The sequence below is a fragment of the Salmo salar genome, chromosome 12 (genome assembly GCF_965601325.2).
Source record: "Salmo salar chromosome 12, fSalSal1, whole genome shotgun sequence".
NCBI classification, from domain to species: Eukaryota; Metazoa; Chordata; class Actinopteri; order Salmoniformes; family Salmonidae; genus Salmo; species Salmo salar.
Window position 1 is genome coordinate 30,210,001 of NC_138302.1, and position 18,047 is coordinate 30,228,047.

Below are 18,047 nucleotides of genomic sequence, written 5' to 3' on the forward strand. Positions count from 1 at the left end.
TCAATAGCCTATCTCAAGATGAGCTACTTTTGAAAAACAGTGCTGTTTGCTCAGAATCACTCAAAAGTCGAGTTTTTTAAAGTTTCTACAGACAGATTAGTCTTCTCTTTTCAGCAGTAGGCATTTGCATTCCAAATTGTATGTTTTTATCCCGATTGTATTTGGAAAAAGGCAAACTGACAGCGGCAACCAACCATAAATGTATAATCCATAGATGGCAGTTCCCATTTAGGTCAGGACTGGCATCCATTACTAGTGTACCCATGAGTTTAATAGTCAAACTGCCAGTGTTAGAGGTTCCAAAACCCTTCTATTGATTATATGTCTATGGCAACAATGCAACAAGCTGTTCTATATTTAGCAAGAGTGATTTCCCGACTGTAAGTGATACAACTTAATCCACAGCTATTTTTTAGAAGCTATTGAGATTCTGCGGCTAAATTATGCTCCCTGGTGTAGTATATGCGGATGAACTTTTCAGCCAAAGGTACTATAATTTTAGGCAAAATTATTTACATTTATCAGGAGGCGATGCAGCATCTCCAGCACCCCTACCTCCTGCGGCTATAGGTGTTGGGGGGGGCTTGGGGGTGCTTCTACAGGCCTTAATCAGTCCCAAACTGGCACTTTGACAGGGGGGTGTTGGGTGGGGATTGGGGGGGTTAATTTGAGTGGTTTTCTGAAGCGGTGGCCTGGTTGGTGGCACAATAAGCAGCAGTCCAGAGGTCCTCCCATCAGAGCTATAGGGGCAGGCCACAGACAGACAGGGCGGTCGCCTGCAGCCGCGGGACCCTTTTTGTCTGGTCTCATTTCTATTGGCCACCACTCCTCTCAATGCACCCATAAGCCCTATTAGAGGAAGACACAATTGAACCTGGCAGATGCGTATCGCGAGTAAGCGCCCCCACCCTCTTTAGTTGTTTTAACCTAGTGCGCATCTTATTCTCTCTCTCTCTCTCTCTCCCTCTCACAGACTGTGACTCCTATTGCAAGGCGTCGAAAGGCAAACTGAAGATCAACATGAAGAAATACTGCAAGAAAGATTATGGTGAGTTGAGTTGAATCCTCTGTACAGTACAGTCTACAATCCTACAGTAGAAGCTCACGCTGCCTCCTGAGCCCCGGTAGACTTGGGAACCCAGCTAGCTCAAGTAGCTAGCTACATATTTATTTACAACACCCAGCACCAAGCCCAGGCCTCCCGCAGGACAACCCTACAGCTCCTGGGCATTCTAGTGACGGCTTACTCCGGCCTTTCAAGAAAGAAAGTCAAAGGATCAAACAAAGGAGGGGGACAAGCCATCAGAGAGAAGAGCTTAGGGTGTGAGGATAGAGAGGGTGCTAAGGGGAGGGGGGTGTCGGGATGATGGACAGCCCAGCAGGTATTTAAGGGCAAGGCGGATAATAGATAAAGCAAAGTTGGTGTGACGGACAGTTGGGGTGCGCGCCTAAAGGTCCTCATTAAGGGGATCTTAAGGGATGGGCCTTTTCAGACAGGCATTCCTGTGGCCACCCCATCCGGCTGCCCTGGCCATTGAAAAGGTTGAAAGGTTGAAAAGGTGCTTTAGGTGGTTAAGACCCTGGTGAAGGTTGTGGAGGTTTGACCCCGACCTGATTGAAGCCAGTCTGTTAAATCAGTCAACCAAGAAGGGGCATCCTGCCTGAAAATACCTTGGCAGATTGAATGAATGACAGCCCAGGCATTGTTCCTGGTTTTTGAGGGGTTGGATCCAGGCATGGTGTCAGGAGGAATCCCCTGTGCCACAAATGAAAAGTGGCTTAAATTCTTTCTCATTGCAGCTCTTTTTATTTGTATTTTATTTCACCTTTATTTAACCAGGTAGGCCAGTTGAGAACAAGTTCTCATTTACAACTGCAACCTGGTCAAGATAAAGCAAAGCAGTGCGACAAAAACAACACAAAGTTACACATAAAGAAACGTACAATCAATAACACAAAAGAAAAATAGAAAAATATATGTACAGTGTGTGCAAATGTAGAAGAGTAGGGAGGTAGGCCATAAATAGGCCCTAGAGGCAAAAATAATTACAATTTAGCATTAATACTGGAGTGATAGATGTGCAGATGATGATGTGCAAGTAGAAATACTGGGGTGCAAAAGAGCAAGAGGGTAAGTAATAATATGGGGATGAGGAAGTAGGGTGTGCTATTTACAGATTGGCTATGTACAGGTACAGTGATCGGTAAGCTGCTCTGACAACTGATGTTTAAAGTTAGAGAGGGAGATTTAAGACTCCGGCTTCAGTGATTTTTTCAATTCGTTCCAGTCATTGGCAGCAGAGAACTGGAAGGAAAGGCGGCCAAAGAGAGTGTTGGCTTTGGGGATGACCAGTGAAATATACCTGCTGGAGCGTGTGCTAGGGGTGGGTGTTGCTATGGTGACCAATGAGCTGAGATAAGGCGGGGCTTTACCGAGCAAAGACTTATAGATGACCTGGAGCCAGTGGGTTTGGCGACGGATATGTAGTGAGGGCCAGCCAACGAGAACATACAGGTCGCAGTGGTGGGTAGTATATGGGGCTTTGGTGACAAAACGGATGGCACTGTGATAGACTACATCCAATTTGCTGAGTAGAGTGTTGGAGGCTATTTTGTAAATGACATCGCCGAAGTCAAGGATCGGTAGGATAGTCAGTTTTACGAGGGTATGTTTGGCGGCATGGACGATTATAGATGTAAAAAATACTCTACCGTGTGGTGTTTGGTAAATACTTGCTATGCATATGCAAATAAAGAAAAGTTCTCAACCACGGTAACGAGTTTGTAGCCATTTGTAGGCGAACAGGTTTAATGAGTAGTAAAAAACAAAAGCTCTGTAGATCATTGATCCCCAGCAGCAGAGCTCATGTGTGAAGGAGGTGAAGCAGTTAGGGTCTCCAGTGAGTAAGACATTAGTAGCCCTCAGTGGAGGATTTGGAACATGCACCTCCAATGGAGTGTAACGGGGCCATGTTTCTCCTCTCAGGCCCACGCAAGAGTCAATGGACCCCCGTAGGGAGACGCACTCTGTCCTGGGGAAGCCCAGTGATGTGTTGGGGTCTTCAGCTGTACAAACTCTTACCCGTATACACTGAAAATAAGTCTGTCTATAAGTCAGAGCTTGTCGGTGCCCACTGAAGACCCATAGGGGAGAGGAGATGGGGAGTGAGGTGGGACCCTACCCAGGTGCACCCCAGGTGCATGTCATCAAGACATCATAGTGTATCTCACCGTAGCTCAGACTCAGCAGTGTTGAGAGCGCTGCTCAACAACACAGGGAGTGTCCTCTACCCCCATCCTAGTTTCTCACAGGCGGGCAGGTCTGGCATGCACCAGAGGAGGAGTGTGTAGACGGGACCTGCTGGTATTGATGAGTGATCCCAGCATGCCTTAGGAAGGCTGTGACTACATGGTGTGTGTGTGTGTGTGTGTGTAATGGTCCACAGTTGGGTTAGGGTACATGCTCCTGGGCTTCAGAGCAGGCTACAGTAAGGGAACCCCCACTGTTTCACTCTTACTGTTCTCCTCAATGACCAATTACAGGCAATTTCCTCTGCTTCCCCCTCTGGCCCTCTCCAACATTACCCAAGCCCTACGCAGCCCTCCCTAACCTGCCCTGGGTCCAGCCTCCCTGCCAAGGCCTGGGTCTAATCCACTTTCTCCCTGCCTCGCCATACCTCAGGGGGGCTTTGTTCTGGTCCTGTACAGGGATAAGACTCGCCTCGCGCTTTACACTTCAGGAAGGTTTACTGGGAGGGTCCCTGTGTGGCGGAGAGCATTAGGAGTGCATTGTCTCGCTGTGCCTTGGGCCTATGCTGGATAATATGCAGACACACTTCAACCCCCATAGAGAACCACTTGGATACAGCAATTTCTCCATACAAAAGGGCTGAAGTGACAGTGGAACAGGGCTTAACAATAGGTTGAGTTATTTACAGTTTGGTCTCTCAGGGTTTCACCCTGTGTTGTTGTGCAAACACAAACAGAGAGCGCCTTCCAGTGGTGACACCAGGTATGGACAGGGTGACAGAGGGCACCAATAGGGTTCACCACCAGGTCAACAGCCAGTTCAACCAATGCCCATACTAATAGTAACAGTAAAAGACACCAGGAATGCTAATGCTAGCAGAAAAGGACACCAGGGCCCTATTTGATAACCCTGTGATCTACCATGCATGGTGTAGAATCTGCAGTGCAGTGCAGGACATGTCTAATTTGGAGCCATTTAGAGAGCCATGACATTCACGCTCAGTGATAGTCCATTTGTGTGTATAGTAGGTTAAGCTAATGACCCCTGGTTTAACGACTGCTGTTCCATTTTAAGGTGATCTATGCTGCTTTTGAGAGCTGTTGGTGAGCAATAGAACATATTGTCAATGTAGTGCTCTCTCTCCTTGATCCTCTCAGTAATAAATCATACTATCACAGAGCCGCTCCCCAAAAACCCATCTCCTCACAGCCCAGCCCTGCCTCTTAATCACGTCGCAAATCAAATCCCCTGACATCTATAATGGACATGGAGCTGGATCTGCGACCGGACGACTTTGTCTTGACAGCATTTCCCTTGGAGGATACAAGCCTTTGATGGGCGTCTGGTTAGGTTACAGGTCCAGTCTCCTATCCACTGGGGCCGGTTGAGTAGGTAGTTGCTGATGACTCCACTAGAATCAGCGCCAAATGGAGAAGCCAACCTCACTTTTTTATTTTAAAGAGAATAGAACAGAACCCTGCCCTTGAGGCTTTGTCAGTTCTGGTGTTTTTAGTGTCCCGTAATGCCGCTTGGACAGTGGAGATCACAGCGTCTCATGGTGCTAGTCTGTGGAGCCAGTAGCACTGACTGGAGACGCACATGGACCAGTGGACACAGAGGACTAAGAGCTAGAGAATTCAGCTACAGACAGCAGGCTACCTGGCGTCAGTACTGCCTGCTTCACTGTCTGTCTGATACCCATACTAGACTTACAGATGTAGGATCTTAATATGAGCCAGTCTCCTACAGCAGGAAAATAATCCTGCAGCAACAGCAAATGTAAATTACTTTGTGGATTATAATTAAAGGTCATTTTTGTATTGTAAGGGAACATCAAATCTGAAATTACAAAGTGTAAATTACAAACATTAGAAACCTTTTTAAAACTCAAAGACGCTACAAGTTTTAAATGTCCTACGTTGCAGGAAACGTCTCCTGCAACAGGGTGATTAAATTAAGATCCTACAACTGTAGTGGGAGATACACTAGCACTTTTCCCTCCCTCTAGTCATACTGAATGGCCAGAGAGAGAGAGAGATGTCTAGGCAAAGTTTTTGCAAGAAGGAAACGGGATTCCATGGGAAATGTCTGACTCGGTCAAACGGAATTATTTTGTCCCAGGGTGACATAGTAACTGTTGCTGGGATCATGGCTTGTCGGTCGAGAGAAGAAGAGCAAGGTCACAGTCAGGATAGCAGGAAGGAATGGAGCAGATGATAAGGACCGGGTTGCTCTCCTGTGCCAAGAGGACATGGATGGGGTTGTAATTGAAGTCTGTGATACAGACACGAACCCCAGTGATTGAGATAGGAATAACAGCACTGTACTGTGTATCCCATTGAGCAGGAAATTCTAATGCTAGAATTGAGTCAGACACAAATACATAACAAAAATACATTGTAAATAACTTGTCACTTAAAGTCTCTCTCTCCCCCCTCCCCAGCTGTCCAGGTGCACATTCTGAAGGCGGACAAGGCGAGCGAGTGGTGGAAGTTCACCGTCAACATCATCTCCGTCTACAAGCAGGGCGAGAGCCGCATCCGCCGCGGCGACCAGTTCCTGTGGGTCAGGGCCAAGGATGTGGCGTGCAAGTGTCCAAAGATCAAGACCGGGAAGAAGTACCTGCTCCTGGGTAACAATGAGGATTCTCCAGGGCAGTCTGGAGTGGTGGCCGATAAGGGCTCCCTGGTCATCCAGTGGAGAGACACATGGGCCCGTCGGCTGAGGAAGTTCCAGCAACGTGAGAAGAAAGGCAAGTGCAAGAAGGCGTAGGCGGAAAGTACGGACGACGCCTGGAGCGAGGGAATGGAACACGGGACAGGAGAAAGGATGAGTGGGTGTTGAAAAAGGACGAGAGGAGAGAGAGGGAGACTGAGGAAAGACAGAAAGGGCCTGTGCGTTGTCACTACTTTTTCGAGTAGGAGCATGAAGAGAATATTATTGAGAAGATCTTTTCTAGTGGACTTTTGTGAAGGAGCTCACGCTGCAGGTGTCATGGCTTCGTTGTTTTTTCCTTTGAGATTTGTCTCTGTGGATTTGCCAAGTTTGCACCTATTACCAGTATATATAAAGTTAATTGTGTTTTCATTTTTTTTCATATTGATATTTCATAACCCTATTTTATGAGCATTTTGTGCTGGTGCGAAGACCCCACAAATCAAGCCACTGCATTATCACAAGCTTTGTTTTCTGTCGTTTTTAGGGTTAGCTAATAATATCACTGACAAACCAGCCTGCATCATCAAACGTCCTCACTTCAACTTTTTTGTTGAAATTGTGTATCCTATTGACAGTGCAGCAAAAAGTGCCATAAAACAACATTGGTTCTGCGCCTTGGAAATGCACGTTTCATGTATTATCAAATAATTTCGCTTCACCCGGTCGTATGTGTATATGTAACCTAAAACGCACAGTAACTAGCTATGTTTTTTATTATATCACGGGTGTGACATATTGTACATTTGATTGAATGTTGGCCCCTAGATGCAGACAGTGAAATGGGAAGAAAGAAAATGAATGTCCATTCTTAAAGGTGTACAAAATATTTGACTCCAGCATTGTTAACTAAGCTTAATCAAGGATATTATTTTAATCTAAACATTTTTCTTTGTCCAGTTTCAGTATTCAGAATGATCTGAAATGAATGAATGTTCATTGTGATGATTAACACACTCTTGTACAGTTTCAAACTGCATGTCAACCTGTCTCCAAAAAGGATGGTTACTAAGTCAAATACATGGCGTCCATATTAGGACAGCGTCAGATGAGTTGATGTCCTAATATGGACACCGTGTCCTTACTCTCTTTTTGACTGGTGCTGCTGTCTAATTTCATGGTTAGTGTTTTTAATAATACTTTTGCTGGATTCCCAAGAAGATGACGGACTGCATTCAAAAAGTCTGGGATTTCACAAAGACTCCTGCTATTAGCATAATGACAACCAGATTTCAATTTAGGATCTTCAATCTCTATTTAGGATCACTTGCTTTAATATTTTATTAATGTCTGGTTCAATTATACTGAACAAACATAAGTGCAACATACAACAATTAACAATTTTACTGAGTTACAATTCAATATAAGGAAATTAGTCAATTGAAATAAATAAATTAGGTCCTAATCTATGGATTTCACATGACTGGGCAGGGGTGCAGCCTTGGCTGGGCCTGGGAGGGCATAGGCCCACCCACTGGGGAGCCAGGCCCAGCCAATCAGAATGACTTTTTCCCCACAAAAGTGCTTTATTACAGACAGAAATCCTCCTCAGTTTCATCAGCTGTCCTGGTGGCTGATATCAGACGATCCCGCATATGAAAAAGCCAGATGTGGTGGCTTATGCTGGAGAAATGAACATTAAATTCTCTGGCAACAGCTTTGGTGGGCATTCCTGCAGTCAGCATGCCAATTGCATGCTCCCTCAAAACTTGAGACCCCTGTGGCATTGTGTTGCGTGACAAAACTGCACATTTTAGAGTGGCCTTTTATTGTCCCCAGCACAAGGTGCACCTGTGTAATGATAATGCTGTTTAATCAGCTTAATCAGCTAATATGCCACACCGGTCAGGTGGATGGAATATCTTGGCAAAGAAGAAATGCTCACTAACAGGGCGGCAAACAAATGTGTACACAAAATTTGAGAGAAATAAGCTTTTTTGTGCGTATGGAACATTTCTGGGATCTTTTATTTCAGCTCATAAAACACTTTACATGTTGCGTTTATTTTTTTGTTCAGTATATATTTAATGATCGAGTGATTTAGGAGCCAGTCCTTCTAAGAGACAGAAAGCAGTGTGGTTCTTCCCCATGTTGCCCAGATTTAGTATATAGATGTGTTTTTTTATTTGATATTGAAGGTGTACATTTATGAAATATGAATTCACATTACTATTATTATAATACAGTACACATGCTTTACCCAAAACCAAAAGGAAGCATTTGCAATGATGTGAATAAAAAACCTTATCATACCTAAGGTTTCAAATAGATTAGCTACAACACTAGTCCCTGTGTGTGGACAACATTGTTTTCAGAGAGCGTTAACCAAGCAGTAAGATATTGGTACATATTGAATTGAAAGCGTTACAATGTACATATTTATATGACCTCTCCCTAAGAACAATATTTCCTAATACTGTAGGCTATTCACCAATCGGCACAGAATTGTTTCTGTGTAGTATTAAATTAACCCTATTTTGGATGCAAATTTAAAAAAAGAAATCACAATGTGTAAAGCATTTGTAATTGAAACAAGCCTCTTCCCCAAGGTATTAAAAAAGGGATTGGCAATCAACAATAAAACATCTGTATAGGTAGTATTTTTATGTGAAAATGCTCTAGATAATAAAACTATTATTAACATCAATGTATTGATTGTAGATTTTAGCAAAGAGAATGGAGAGTGCACACCTAAGAACAGTATTTATGTTCTTGTTGTATTGAAGCAACAGAAATGTAAGAGTGCAGTTTACCTCTGACGGACAGTGAACTGTTCCAAACATTATTACACAAGCATTATTAGTCAGCTCTCTAAATTCTTGCTTCATACCCCTTCTCCCCCCACTTAACCATCCATAGACCTCACCCTTGTGCTGGACTGCCTGCCACTCTAGAGTTCTTGAAAATTCCATATTAGCAAGTCATCAGATTTCAGGCAAAACTGCCAGTGGTCTTCCTAATATGGAATTCCTAATATGGATGCCGTAGCAACAGCTATTCAACAGCTGCAGACATTCTTCAATGTCTCTTACAAGTCTGTCAAATTAATTAAGTTCAGAACAATTCGAAGAGGGCGAAACGAGGACTAGGAGGGGGAAAAAATCATGTAATTCAATCACCTGATTATCCCCAAATGAATTAAAACCACATCTTTCTTTTATTTCAAACCAATCAGATGTACATTGAGGGTCTGATTGCCAGCATCTGTGTTCCATACTGTTTCTCTCTGTGTACAGATCAGTCATATAAATACACATGCTTTGTGCTGGTGTATTGAACTATACAGATGACATATTACACGTATTTATACATATATTTACATGTTAATTCCTTTCATCGTTATATCCATACTCGTGACATTAAATGTAAATGTATTTCTGTTTGGCACATAATATATAATCAAACCTCAATCGTTTTTTCCATTCTGTCTCTGTATCCCCATGATGTAAATTTTAGATCAGTTTTCCAAGCAATGGATTGACAATGACCTCTTTGATGAAATATTACTACCGCAGACCTGTCAAAACGTTGCTTTGTTCATACTTTTTAAATGTAAATGTTGTTTAGCTGTGTTGGCCATTGCGAAACCATTTTTGCGATGTTTGTTTTACGATGTGTACTAATATATTATGGTTATTATATATGGATATATTTAATGACACGAGACATTGTGGATTTTATTCTGTCTTTTTTTTTTTACTTGTTTGTGGTTGTTTAGATGGTTGTGATTTTAAGAAGGAAACAATAACTACTGAACACCAAGCTGGTAGAACTAAATCCAGAATTCAGTTGAAATAAACTCCTGTTAAGTCGCCACTAGTGTGACTCTTTTTCTCTTATGCCTCTCTTTCTCTATCGTCTTAAATCATTCAATGTCTGAAGCCGGAGTCCTGGGTGTAACATACACACTTCTATCAACAGCTCCATGTGTGACTAAGGGCAGTACAGTAGAGGGCTAAGCATGCTGGGTGTAGATCGAATAGCGTTAGACCACCAAGCTCAGACCAGTAGTGGGATAGCTATACTGTTCACACGGACCAGTAGTGGGATAGATATACCGTTCACACGGACCAGTAGTGGGATAGATATACCGTTCACACGGACCAGTAGTGGGATAGATATACCGTTCACACGGACCAGTAGTGGGATAGCTATACCGTTCACACGGACCAGTAGTGGGATAGCTATACTGTTCACACGGACCAGTAGTGGGATAGCTATACTGTTCACACGGACCAGTAGTGGGATAGATATACTGTTCACACGGACCAGTAGTGGGATAGCTATACTGTTCACACGGACCAGTAGTGGGATAGCTATACTGTTCACACGGACCAGTAGTGGGATAGCTATACTGTTCACACGGACCAGTAGTGGGATAGCTATACTGTTCACACGGACCAGTAGTGGGATAGCTATACCGTTCACACGGACCAGTAGTGGGATAGCTATACTGTTCACACGGACCAGTAGTGGGATAGCTATACCGTTCACACGGACCAGTAGTGGGATAGCTATACCGTTCACACGGACCAGTAGTGGGATAGCTATACCGCTCACACGGACCAGTAGTGGGATAGCTATACTGTTCACACGGACCAGTAGTGGGATAGCTATACTGTTCACACGGACCAGTAGTGGGATAGCTATACCGTTCACACGGACCAGTAGTGGGATAGCTATACTGTTCACACGGACCAGTAGTGGGATAGCTATACCGTTCACACGGACCAGTAGTGGGATAGCTATACCGTTCACACGGACCAGTAGTGGGATAGCTATACCGCTCACACGGACCAGTAGTGGGATAGCTATACTGTTCACACGGACCAGTAGTGGGATAGCTATACTGTTCACACGGACCAGTAGTGGGATAGCTATACTGTTCACACGGACCAGTAGTGGGATAGCTATACTGTTCACACGGACCAGTAGTGGGATAGCTATACCGTTCACACGGACCAGTAGTGGGATAGCTATACTGTTCACACGGACCAGTAGTGGGATAGCTATACTGTTCACACGGACCAGTAGTGGGATAGCTATACTGTTCACACGGACCAGTAGTGGGATAGCTATACTGTTCACACGGACCAGTAGTGGGATAGCTATACTGTTCACACGGACCAGTAGTGGGAAAGCTATACTGTTCACACGGACCAGTAGTGGGATAGATATACTGTTCACACGGACCAGTAGTGGGATAGCTATACTGTTCACACGGACCAGTAGTGGGATAGATATACTGTTCACACGGACCAGTAGTGGGATAGCTATACTGTTCACACGGACCAGTAGTGGGATAGCTATACTGTTCACACGGACCAGTAGTGGGATAGATATACTGTTCACACGGACCAGTAGTGGGATAGCTATACTGTTCACACGGACCAGTAGTGGGATAGCTATACTGTTCACACGGACCAGTAGTGGGATAGCTATACTGTTCACACGGACCAGTAGTGGGATAGCTATACTGTTCACACGGACCAGTAGTGGGATAGATATACTGTTCACACGGACCAGTAGTGGGATAGCTATACTGTTCACACGGACCAGTAGTGGGAAAGCTATACTGTTCACACGGGCGCAAGCAAGCATCTCCCAACCTTTTGCAGCATCTGCAAAATTGACATATTGGAAGAAAGCAGAGTATGCTATAGATACAGTACATTATCCTTAGTAGATGACCAATATTATATAACACTAATGTCTTTACACCAAGGAGTCCATGGATCGTGCTGTTAACTGTAAATGTTGTTTATTAGAAATGACAAGGTTGCATGAAGCTAAACAGATTCACATGTTAAAAAGTGACACAGTCATACGTGTTATTTGTTTTGGCTGGCATTATCCTATAAACATGATCAAATCCCAAGACAAATGATACCATTAGAACTGCTAGTGGGTTAATATAATAATACTACTTATTATATAGATATGTGAGAGATGATATGGGTGAGTGAATTGCTAAGCTAGCAGAATTAGCGACCCAGAACCCCGGACCTCTCAGCCCACAGACAGAATTAGGAAAGTCCCCCCCCCACCCCCCCATGGGAGGTCCTACAGTAGGGTCAGTGCTACCCTTTACCCAACCAACACCCACGTAAGAAAATAAAACATTGTTGCTGGTTCCTCATAAGCCAGGGCTACAGTAGAGAACAGTACAATACACTCGGTTTTCATACAAGGGGAAAAGAGAGAGGAAATATAGAGAGAGGGAGAAGAGAGGGAGGTGGAAGAGCGCGTGTGTGTCATTATTAGTGTATGTGTGTGTATTCAGGGCACCGGGGTGGTGTGTTAGAGGGCTTGGAGGCACTATGTATCAAGCGTCTCAGTGCAGGAGTGCTGATCTAGAATCAGGTCTGCCTTGTCTATGTCATTTTATTCATTGGGATATAAAAGGCAAACCTGGTCCTAAATCAACACGCTTGATACATACCTGCATAAGTGCCTCTGCACCTCGTCTCCCCTGTAGGCTCTCCACGCAGTCTCAGTGGTCATCCGACGGACGGTGCGATGTCCAAAACGCTCCCCTCAGCCTCTTCGTTAGGTGGGCCACACAGCAACCACCACTATAGCAATGAGCAGGAGAACGATCACCACCAGCATCCCTGAAACAAGAATAGAAACACAAACAGAAAGATAAGTACTGTAGGGGGGAAACCTGGCAGAAATTCAAACAATCAACAACAACAAAAATGACACTTTACAAAGTGTACCTAATGCAGAGTAGTTACAGCACATAGACAGGTACAGTACATACTAGTTACATAGACAGGGAATTCTATACATTGTCTACATTCTTCTGATCAGGTTAAGCTGGACAGCCACAGACCAAAGGAATAGGTGGTGGAAATGCAACCAATCAGTAAACTTGAAAAAGGTAGGCCTAGGCCTTTTTCTAGTTAGCTCAGACCTTTGGCCCTACCCAATTTTCTAAATCCTTTCTGCGCCCCAGTGTTTAGGCTACTACCCTCATATTACCTGTACATTTTCACCAAGATGACTTAATACACGTTTATATGCAATCTAGAATTATGACAGGTTTATTGGCACAGATCACACTGCGGTGGGCATGTGTTCCAGATCTGACTTCACTGGAGAGAGAGGGTAATCAATGTTTTTCCACCAACGCTGTGGAGACAGAGGAGACCCGAAAGATTATACGGTAGCGACCTCACACTTAAATCAAAAGCTTTTTACCCCACAGAACCTGAAAATTAGATAGACACAGATCAAATGGACGTTTTTATCATGGCCACGGTAATAAAGAAAATATAGAAAAACTATTCAAAAAGTTCAAGACCGACATTTATTATCAAGACTTTAGAATAGATAGTTATTCTGTGCTTGCATATTGGCTTGTTTTATATGGGTTTGAATATTATATGGCTAGCCTACAACCACCGTTCAATGGGTTTTCCAGTTGTCTTGGCTAGTCTGTTGTCATCTAACCTACAGCTGTTTCAAATCCTGAAACCTTTCTAAGGTGTTGGTAAGAATAAAAGGACTGGTGGATGGCTGGTGTCAAGTGTCATGCCTCTCAACCTTGGTGAGCTTTCATGGCAGCTTGGGGGATTTCTCTCCCAACTTCATGCCACGCATTACAGTAGATATGGAAAACTATCTCCAAGGACACATTTAGCCACATTTTCCTCTCGCTCTCTCTCTTAGTGTTTCTCCTTGAATGGCATCACCATCGAGTGAAGATTTCAAACAACTGCATCCTGGAGAATCTGATGGCTTGATGGCTGTCGACAGTCTCTGGCTGACTCAAGTTGTCCATGGTTACTTCGCATGCGAGCCGGTATTTTCCTTCCCTGGCCTTTTCACTTTTGGTTTACATTTCCTTCATACCTTGGCTTTCTCGTCGTGCATTCTACTCTGCAGCGTAATTGCAGTCTGGTCCACAGGGAGAGATAGGGGGAAGATGAACCCAAGCTGAACTAATTGCCTGCGTCATAGTCAGAGTAGAACTCCTAATCTAGGATCAGCCCCCCGTCCCGTCCGCCCCGTCCGTGGAATCTTGTACATTTTGATCTAAAAGGCAAACCTGATCCTAGATCAGCTTGGTTGGTTGCGACACTTTCTCCTACTTTTAGGATTTCTTAATTGAATACGGTGGAATGGCTACTGCAAGGATACACTACTAAACAGTTCCAAACTGAGGGAAAGATCTCTCTCTCTGAGTTGAGTGAAGGAGATGCAGGCACAACTTAGTGGCTATTCACATTCGCCATACTCTACATGTAACCAATTAATCTTAGTCCTATTTCCCCTTCTTCTCCTATGTCTTTATTTCAAACTTTCAATAAAACAGCTCTGTCTGAAGTCTAGCATACTAGTCTCCGACCTCTCAGAATGATCATTGGTCGAGACAGGACCTCCCCACTTGATAACTTACACATGTGAGCAGAGCCGCAACAACGTAAATGTCAAGTGGGAACATTCCTCCCAACAGCCCTCATGATGGCTTTTTAAACACCTCACACTTAAGAGAAATATACACACACACACGCCAGACAATTAACTACGCTTCAGTGTGAAGGATATTAAAACAGGATAGTATGCTGTCATCTTTACATTCAGCTCGACTTGAAGGAAGGGCGTAGGCAGATAAACATTCTGAAGTCAAATTTACCTTAGACGTTCATGAACATCGTTGGATAATAAAGTCATCTTCTTCTTCGATATGTCCCCTACCACCCAGTCACCTCAGCCCCCAGACACCCAACTAACACTCCCTCCCCTTCTCTTTGGGACTGTCCCCGTCCCGCTAAGTTACTAAATAAGTTACCCCTGACCCAGTCTCGACGAAGCAATGACAACAATCACATTTGCAGGCCAAATAGATGAGACTACGCTTCGCCATTGAAGCCAAAGGGTCTACAGTGTAGTCAGCAGTCAAAGTGACCCCCCCCCCAAGAGCTTTAGAGATGGGCAGAGTAAGAAGGATTGGCGTACACCCTTTTTAGCATTTCCCGCCATATCGGTAAGACAAATCCTAATTGGTGGAGAAAAGGAAGGGACGCGGGTGGAATTTGTACTTCTGTCTCTGCCCTCGCCAACACACACACCTCCCCGTTCTTATCCTTCGCCTACGGTTCATAGCTCTTTTCGGCCACAAAAGACTCGGCTGACCTTTGACGACCGGTCAAGTTTTATGTTAACATGGTTTGCGAGGTCATCACTTTTCTAATTGTAAACCTTTAGGTTTCTCACACCAGGGTAGATGGTTATCCTCCAGCAATTCCATTGTAATATGAACATATCACTTCAGAACACATTGATGAACATCATATTGAAGTAATATACAGTCAAATGAAAAGCTTTCGCAAAGGAATAACACATTTCATCGGGGCTGATCAAATCTGTTGGATGTTTATGGAGTTTGACTAAGAAGCAGTAAAGCGACTGTTGTTTCAGATCTATTGTTTTACAGCCATCCAATATTCCACTCTTGCCAGCCAAAAACAAGTGGTAAAGGTGAGGTAAGCATTTGTAAACGTGACAAACCATGACATTCGGGACCTGTTACTCCTCTAGGTCATGGGATCAACACCGTCATACGTACAAAAATGTAGGATTTTTTTTGTTTTAGTACAACCCTAGATTTGAATGGTTTGTTTCAGTATTTTTTCGGTCCAACACTGAAATGAATGCTAGGGCATGGGAGACTAGTAAAAATGATCATAACGGCATCAAAAGTATTCAAGGTTTACTTAACAGGCTTGAAGGGATTCAGTGAAATTAAGTTACATTTACCTACCCTCAATGACAACCCCTCGAAAGCCCTAACAATTCAGGCCTACTTGAGATGCAAGCCACCTGCGGGATTCGAGTCCGTGAGTATGTGTGTGTGTGGGGTTTCCCTCCAGCCTCCGCAGGCCCATGGGATTAGTCCATTGGATAGAGGGCGAGAGGTCTGCCCCCACGTTGCCTGATGAGACACTTAAGCCCTGGGAAACTCACACCACCCTCCTAGGGCCCTTTGGTGCTAAGCGGTAATCTGCCTTTCTAATGCCACCTACCCCCCCTCAAAACCTCTTCACTACCCATTTCCCAATAAAGGGAAGTGACATTGAAAAGTAGGCTTTACTTTATTGAATCTTTTTATTGGGCAGCCTTAACTTTCTTATTTTTCTCAAAGCTTAAACACTGTTTAAAAAGGCTAACCCCAAGTTAGCTTTAAAAGCTTTAACGTTTCCTTGTCACCCATATATCCTGGTGTGGCTCTTCCCCAATAAACCTCAGCACTGTGAGACCGATGACTGGAGGACTTGTAATGTACTTGTGTCTCGACTCTCTATATGTTTCAACAAGATCCAGGATGTTTCACAAGCATGCCCTGAGATCCAGTCATGCACCCGTTGTTGCAGGATGGATCCATGGCGGTATGTTATGCTATGTGGGTCCTTCCTCCCTTCAGCGGAGAGATGACCCCTAACCATGTTCAGCCCGTGCTCGTCCAGCCTTCAGCTTGCCAACTAAACACAAAGGTAGAATGGATTTCCCACAGCGTCCTCAGTCACTCATCTCTCTATCCTTGTTGTCTCTGGCAGAAGGTCTAAGAGGTTGATTAAAGATTGACACACAGGCTCCATCAGTACACGTATAAGAAGATGTGAATTTGCTGCAGGTACTGCATCTAAATGCTGCAACTCCTAACAGTTCAAATCCTAACAACAGCAACATCTTATGTTAAATCCTCAAGTTAAACACACATCTTAAGTCAGGATTCTGCCTTTCTGCTCTTATGAGAGAAAGTATGTCAAGTATGCCCGTCACCTTGTCAAAGCCAGTCTTTCCCACTCATAGGAGAATTGAAGGAAGACATAACACTCAAGCCTGGACTCTGGACGAGCTGGGTTCCAAAAAGAAATAAAGTCCAAGCTCAGGAATCATCAACACGCACCCAAGAACAAGAGGTGAAACCCTCCAGAAGATGTGTGGCGTGTTCTAGTTTCAATTATTTCTTTGCACGAGACAAAGACAAGTGTCAAACAAACCAGGAGAAGAGAGGATGGAAAAAGGAGGAATGGAGCGGGTGGGGACACCCAAACTACCGCCCCACACACACAGAATTGTTAAGCATTGGCACTGTAGAGAAGAGAAGGGATAGGGAGAGGGAGAAAACAATGAGAGAGACCGCAGACAGATATAAAAGCCAGAGAGAGAGAGAGAGAGAGAGAGAGAGAGAGACTCCTGGGTTAGCACAATGTGCCCAGTGACACTAGTTCTGAGATCTTCAAACAAACCTTCTCTGGGTGTCATGGTGACTGGGCAGAAGTGGCATAAACTGTTATATTAGCTGAGTGTTCATCGCATCCCAAAGTCTTACTGTTGTATCCCCGCGCCACTGTTCGCCTGTTAGTGGGGGCTCCTGGTGCAACAATGCAGCCATCTCTAAGGTGACGCGGACTGGTGTTTACAAGGCAAACATAGCTTGACTACGCCAACAAGCTTTGTCGGACATTCCCGTTCTCTCTGTACGGTAGCTAGCTTAGCTACCTCCCCTCTCTGGCATATATTTTTCCCAGCAGAGAGAAAGAAGCAGGGTGGCCATTGAGAGAGGAAAGCCAGGCATTGTAAAGGCTAAAGACCAAAGTGCCGAGTTAAACAAATTAAAGGGGATTGGGGGGGGTAATGGTGAGAGAGGGCCCCATTGACACAGCATCACAGCTCCTCTTTAGCTCTGTAAACCACTGAACTCCATCAAAGACTGGTTACAAGAGAGGGTGGTGCTGACTTACTACACTACAGACTGGCTCCTGGGAGTCCTTTGAAAGTGGTACCAAGAAAGGCTTTTTGACTTACTACAGAGTCTGTACTACAGCCTGGCTCTTGGAAGCCCCTTTCAGAGAGTAAGGGCCTGGGGATTGGATAGTTGGACTTATGTGGGACTGTTTTCTATAGCAGAGAGTAGTAGATCTGATAGAGCCAATCCCCACGCCACTGTGTGGTGTTTCGATGCCATCAATGTCGTTGTTTATGGTCAATTAAGCAGCATCGAGTCTGCTTCCGGTGGGCACAGCAATGATATCGCTGAATGGACTACGATGGATGGAGCTACTCTGGG

The 18,047-nt window shown here is 44.4% G+C and overlaps 2 protein-coding genes across 2 annotated transcripts in view; one reads left to right on the forward strand and one right to left on the reverse strand.

Annotated features, from left to right (window-relative positions):
• Positions 1 to 9,781, forward strand: part of LOC106564677 (netrin-1) — a 98,242-nt gene extending 88,461 nt beyond the window's left edge. Inside the window, exons 6-7 of the mRNA XM_014130892.3 lie at positions 974 to 1,048; positions 5,694 to 9,781. Of these exons, the coding sequence (XP_013986367.1) occupies positions 974 to 1,048; positions 5,694 to 6,022 (404 nt within the window). The 3' untranslated portion in view covers positions 6,023 to 9,781. The remainder of the gene's footprint in view (positions 1 to 973; positions 1,049 to 5,693) is intronic.
• A 1,928-nt stretch (positions 9,782 to 11,709) lies between these two features.
• LOC106564676 (syntaxin-8) overlaps positions 11,710 to 18,047 on the reverse strand; it is a 43,009-nt gene continuing 36,671 nt past the window's right edge. Inside the window, exon 8 of the mRNA XM_014130891.3 lies at positions 11,710 to 12,579. Coding sequence (XP_013986366.1) covers positions 12,515 to 12,579 — 65 coding nt within the window. The 3' untranslated portion in view covers positions 11,710 to 12,514. The remainder of the gene's footprint in view (positions 12,580 to 18,047) is intronic.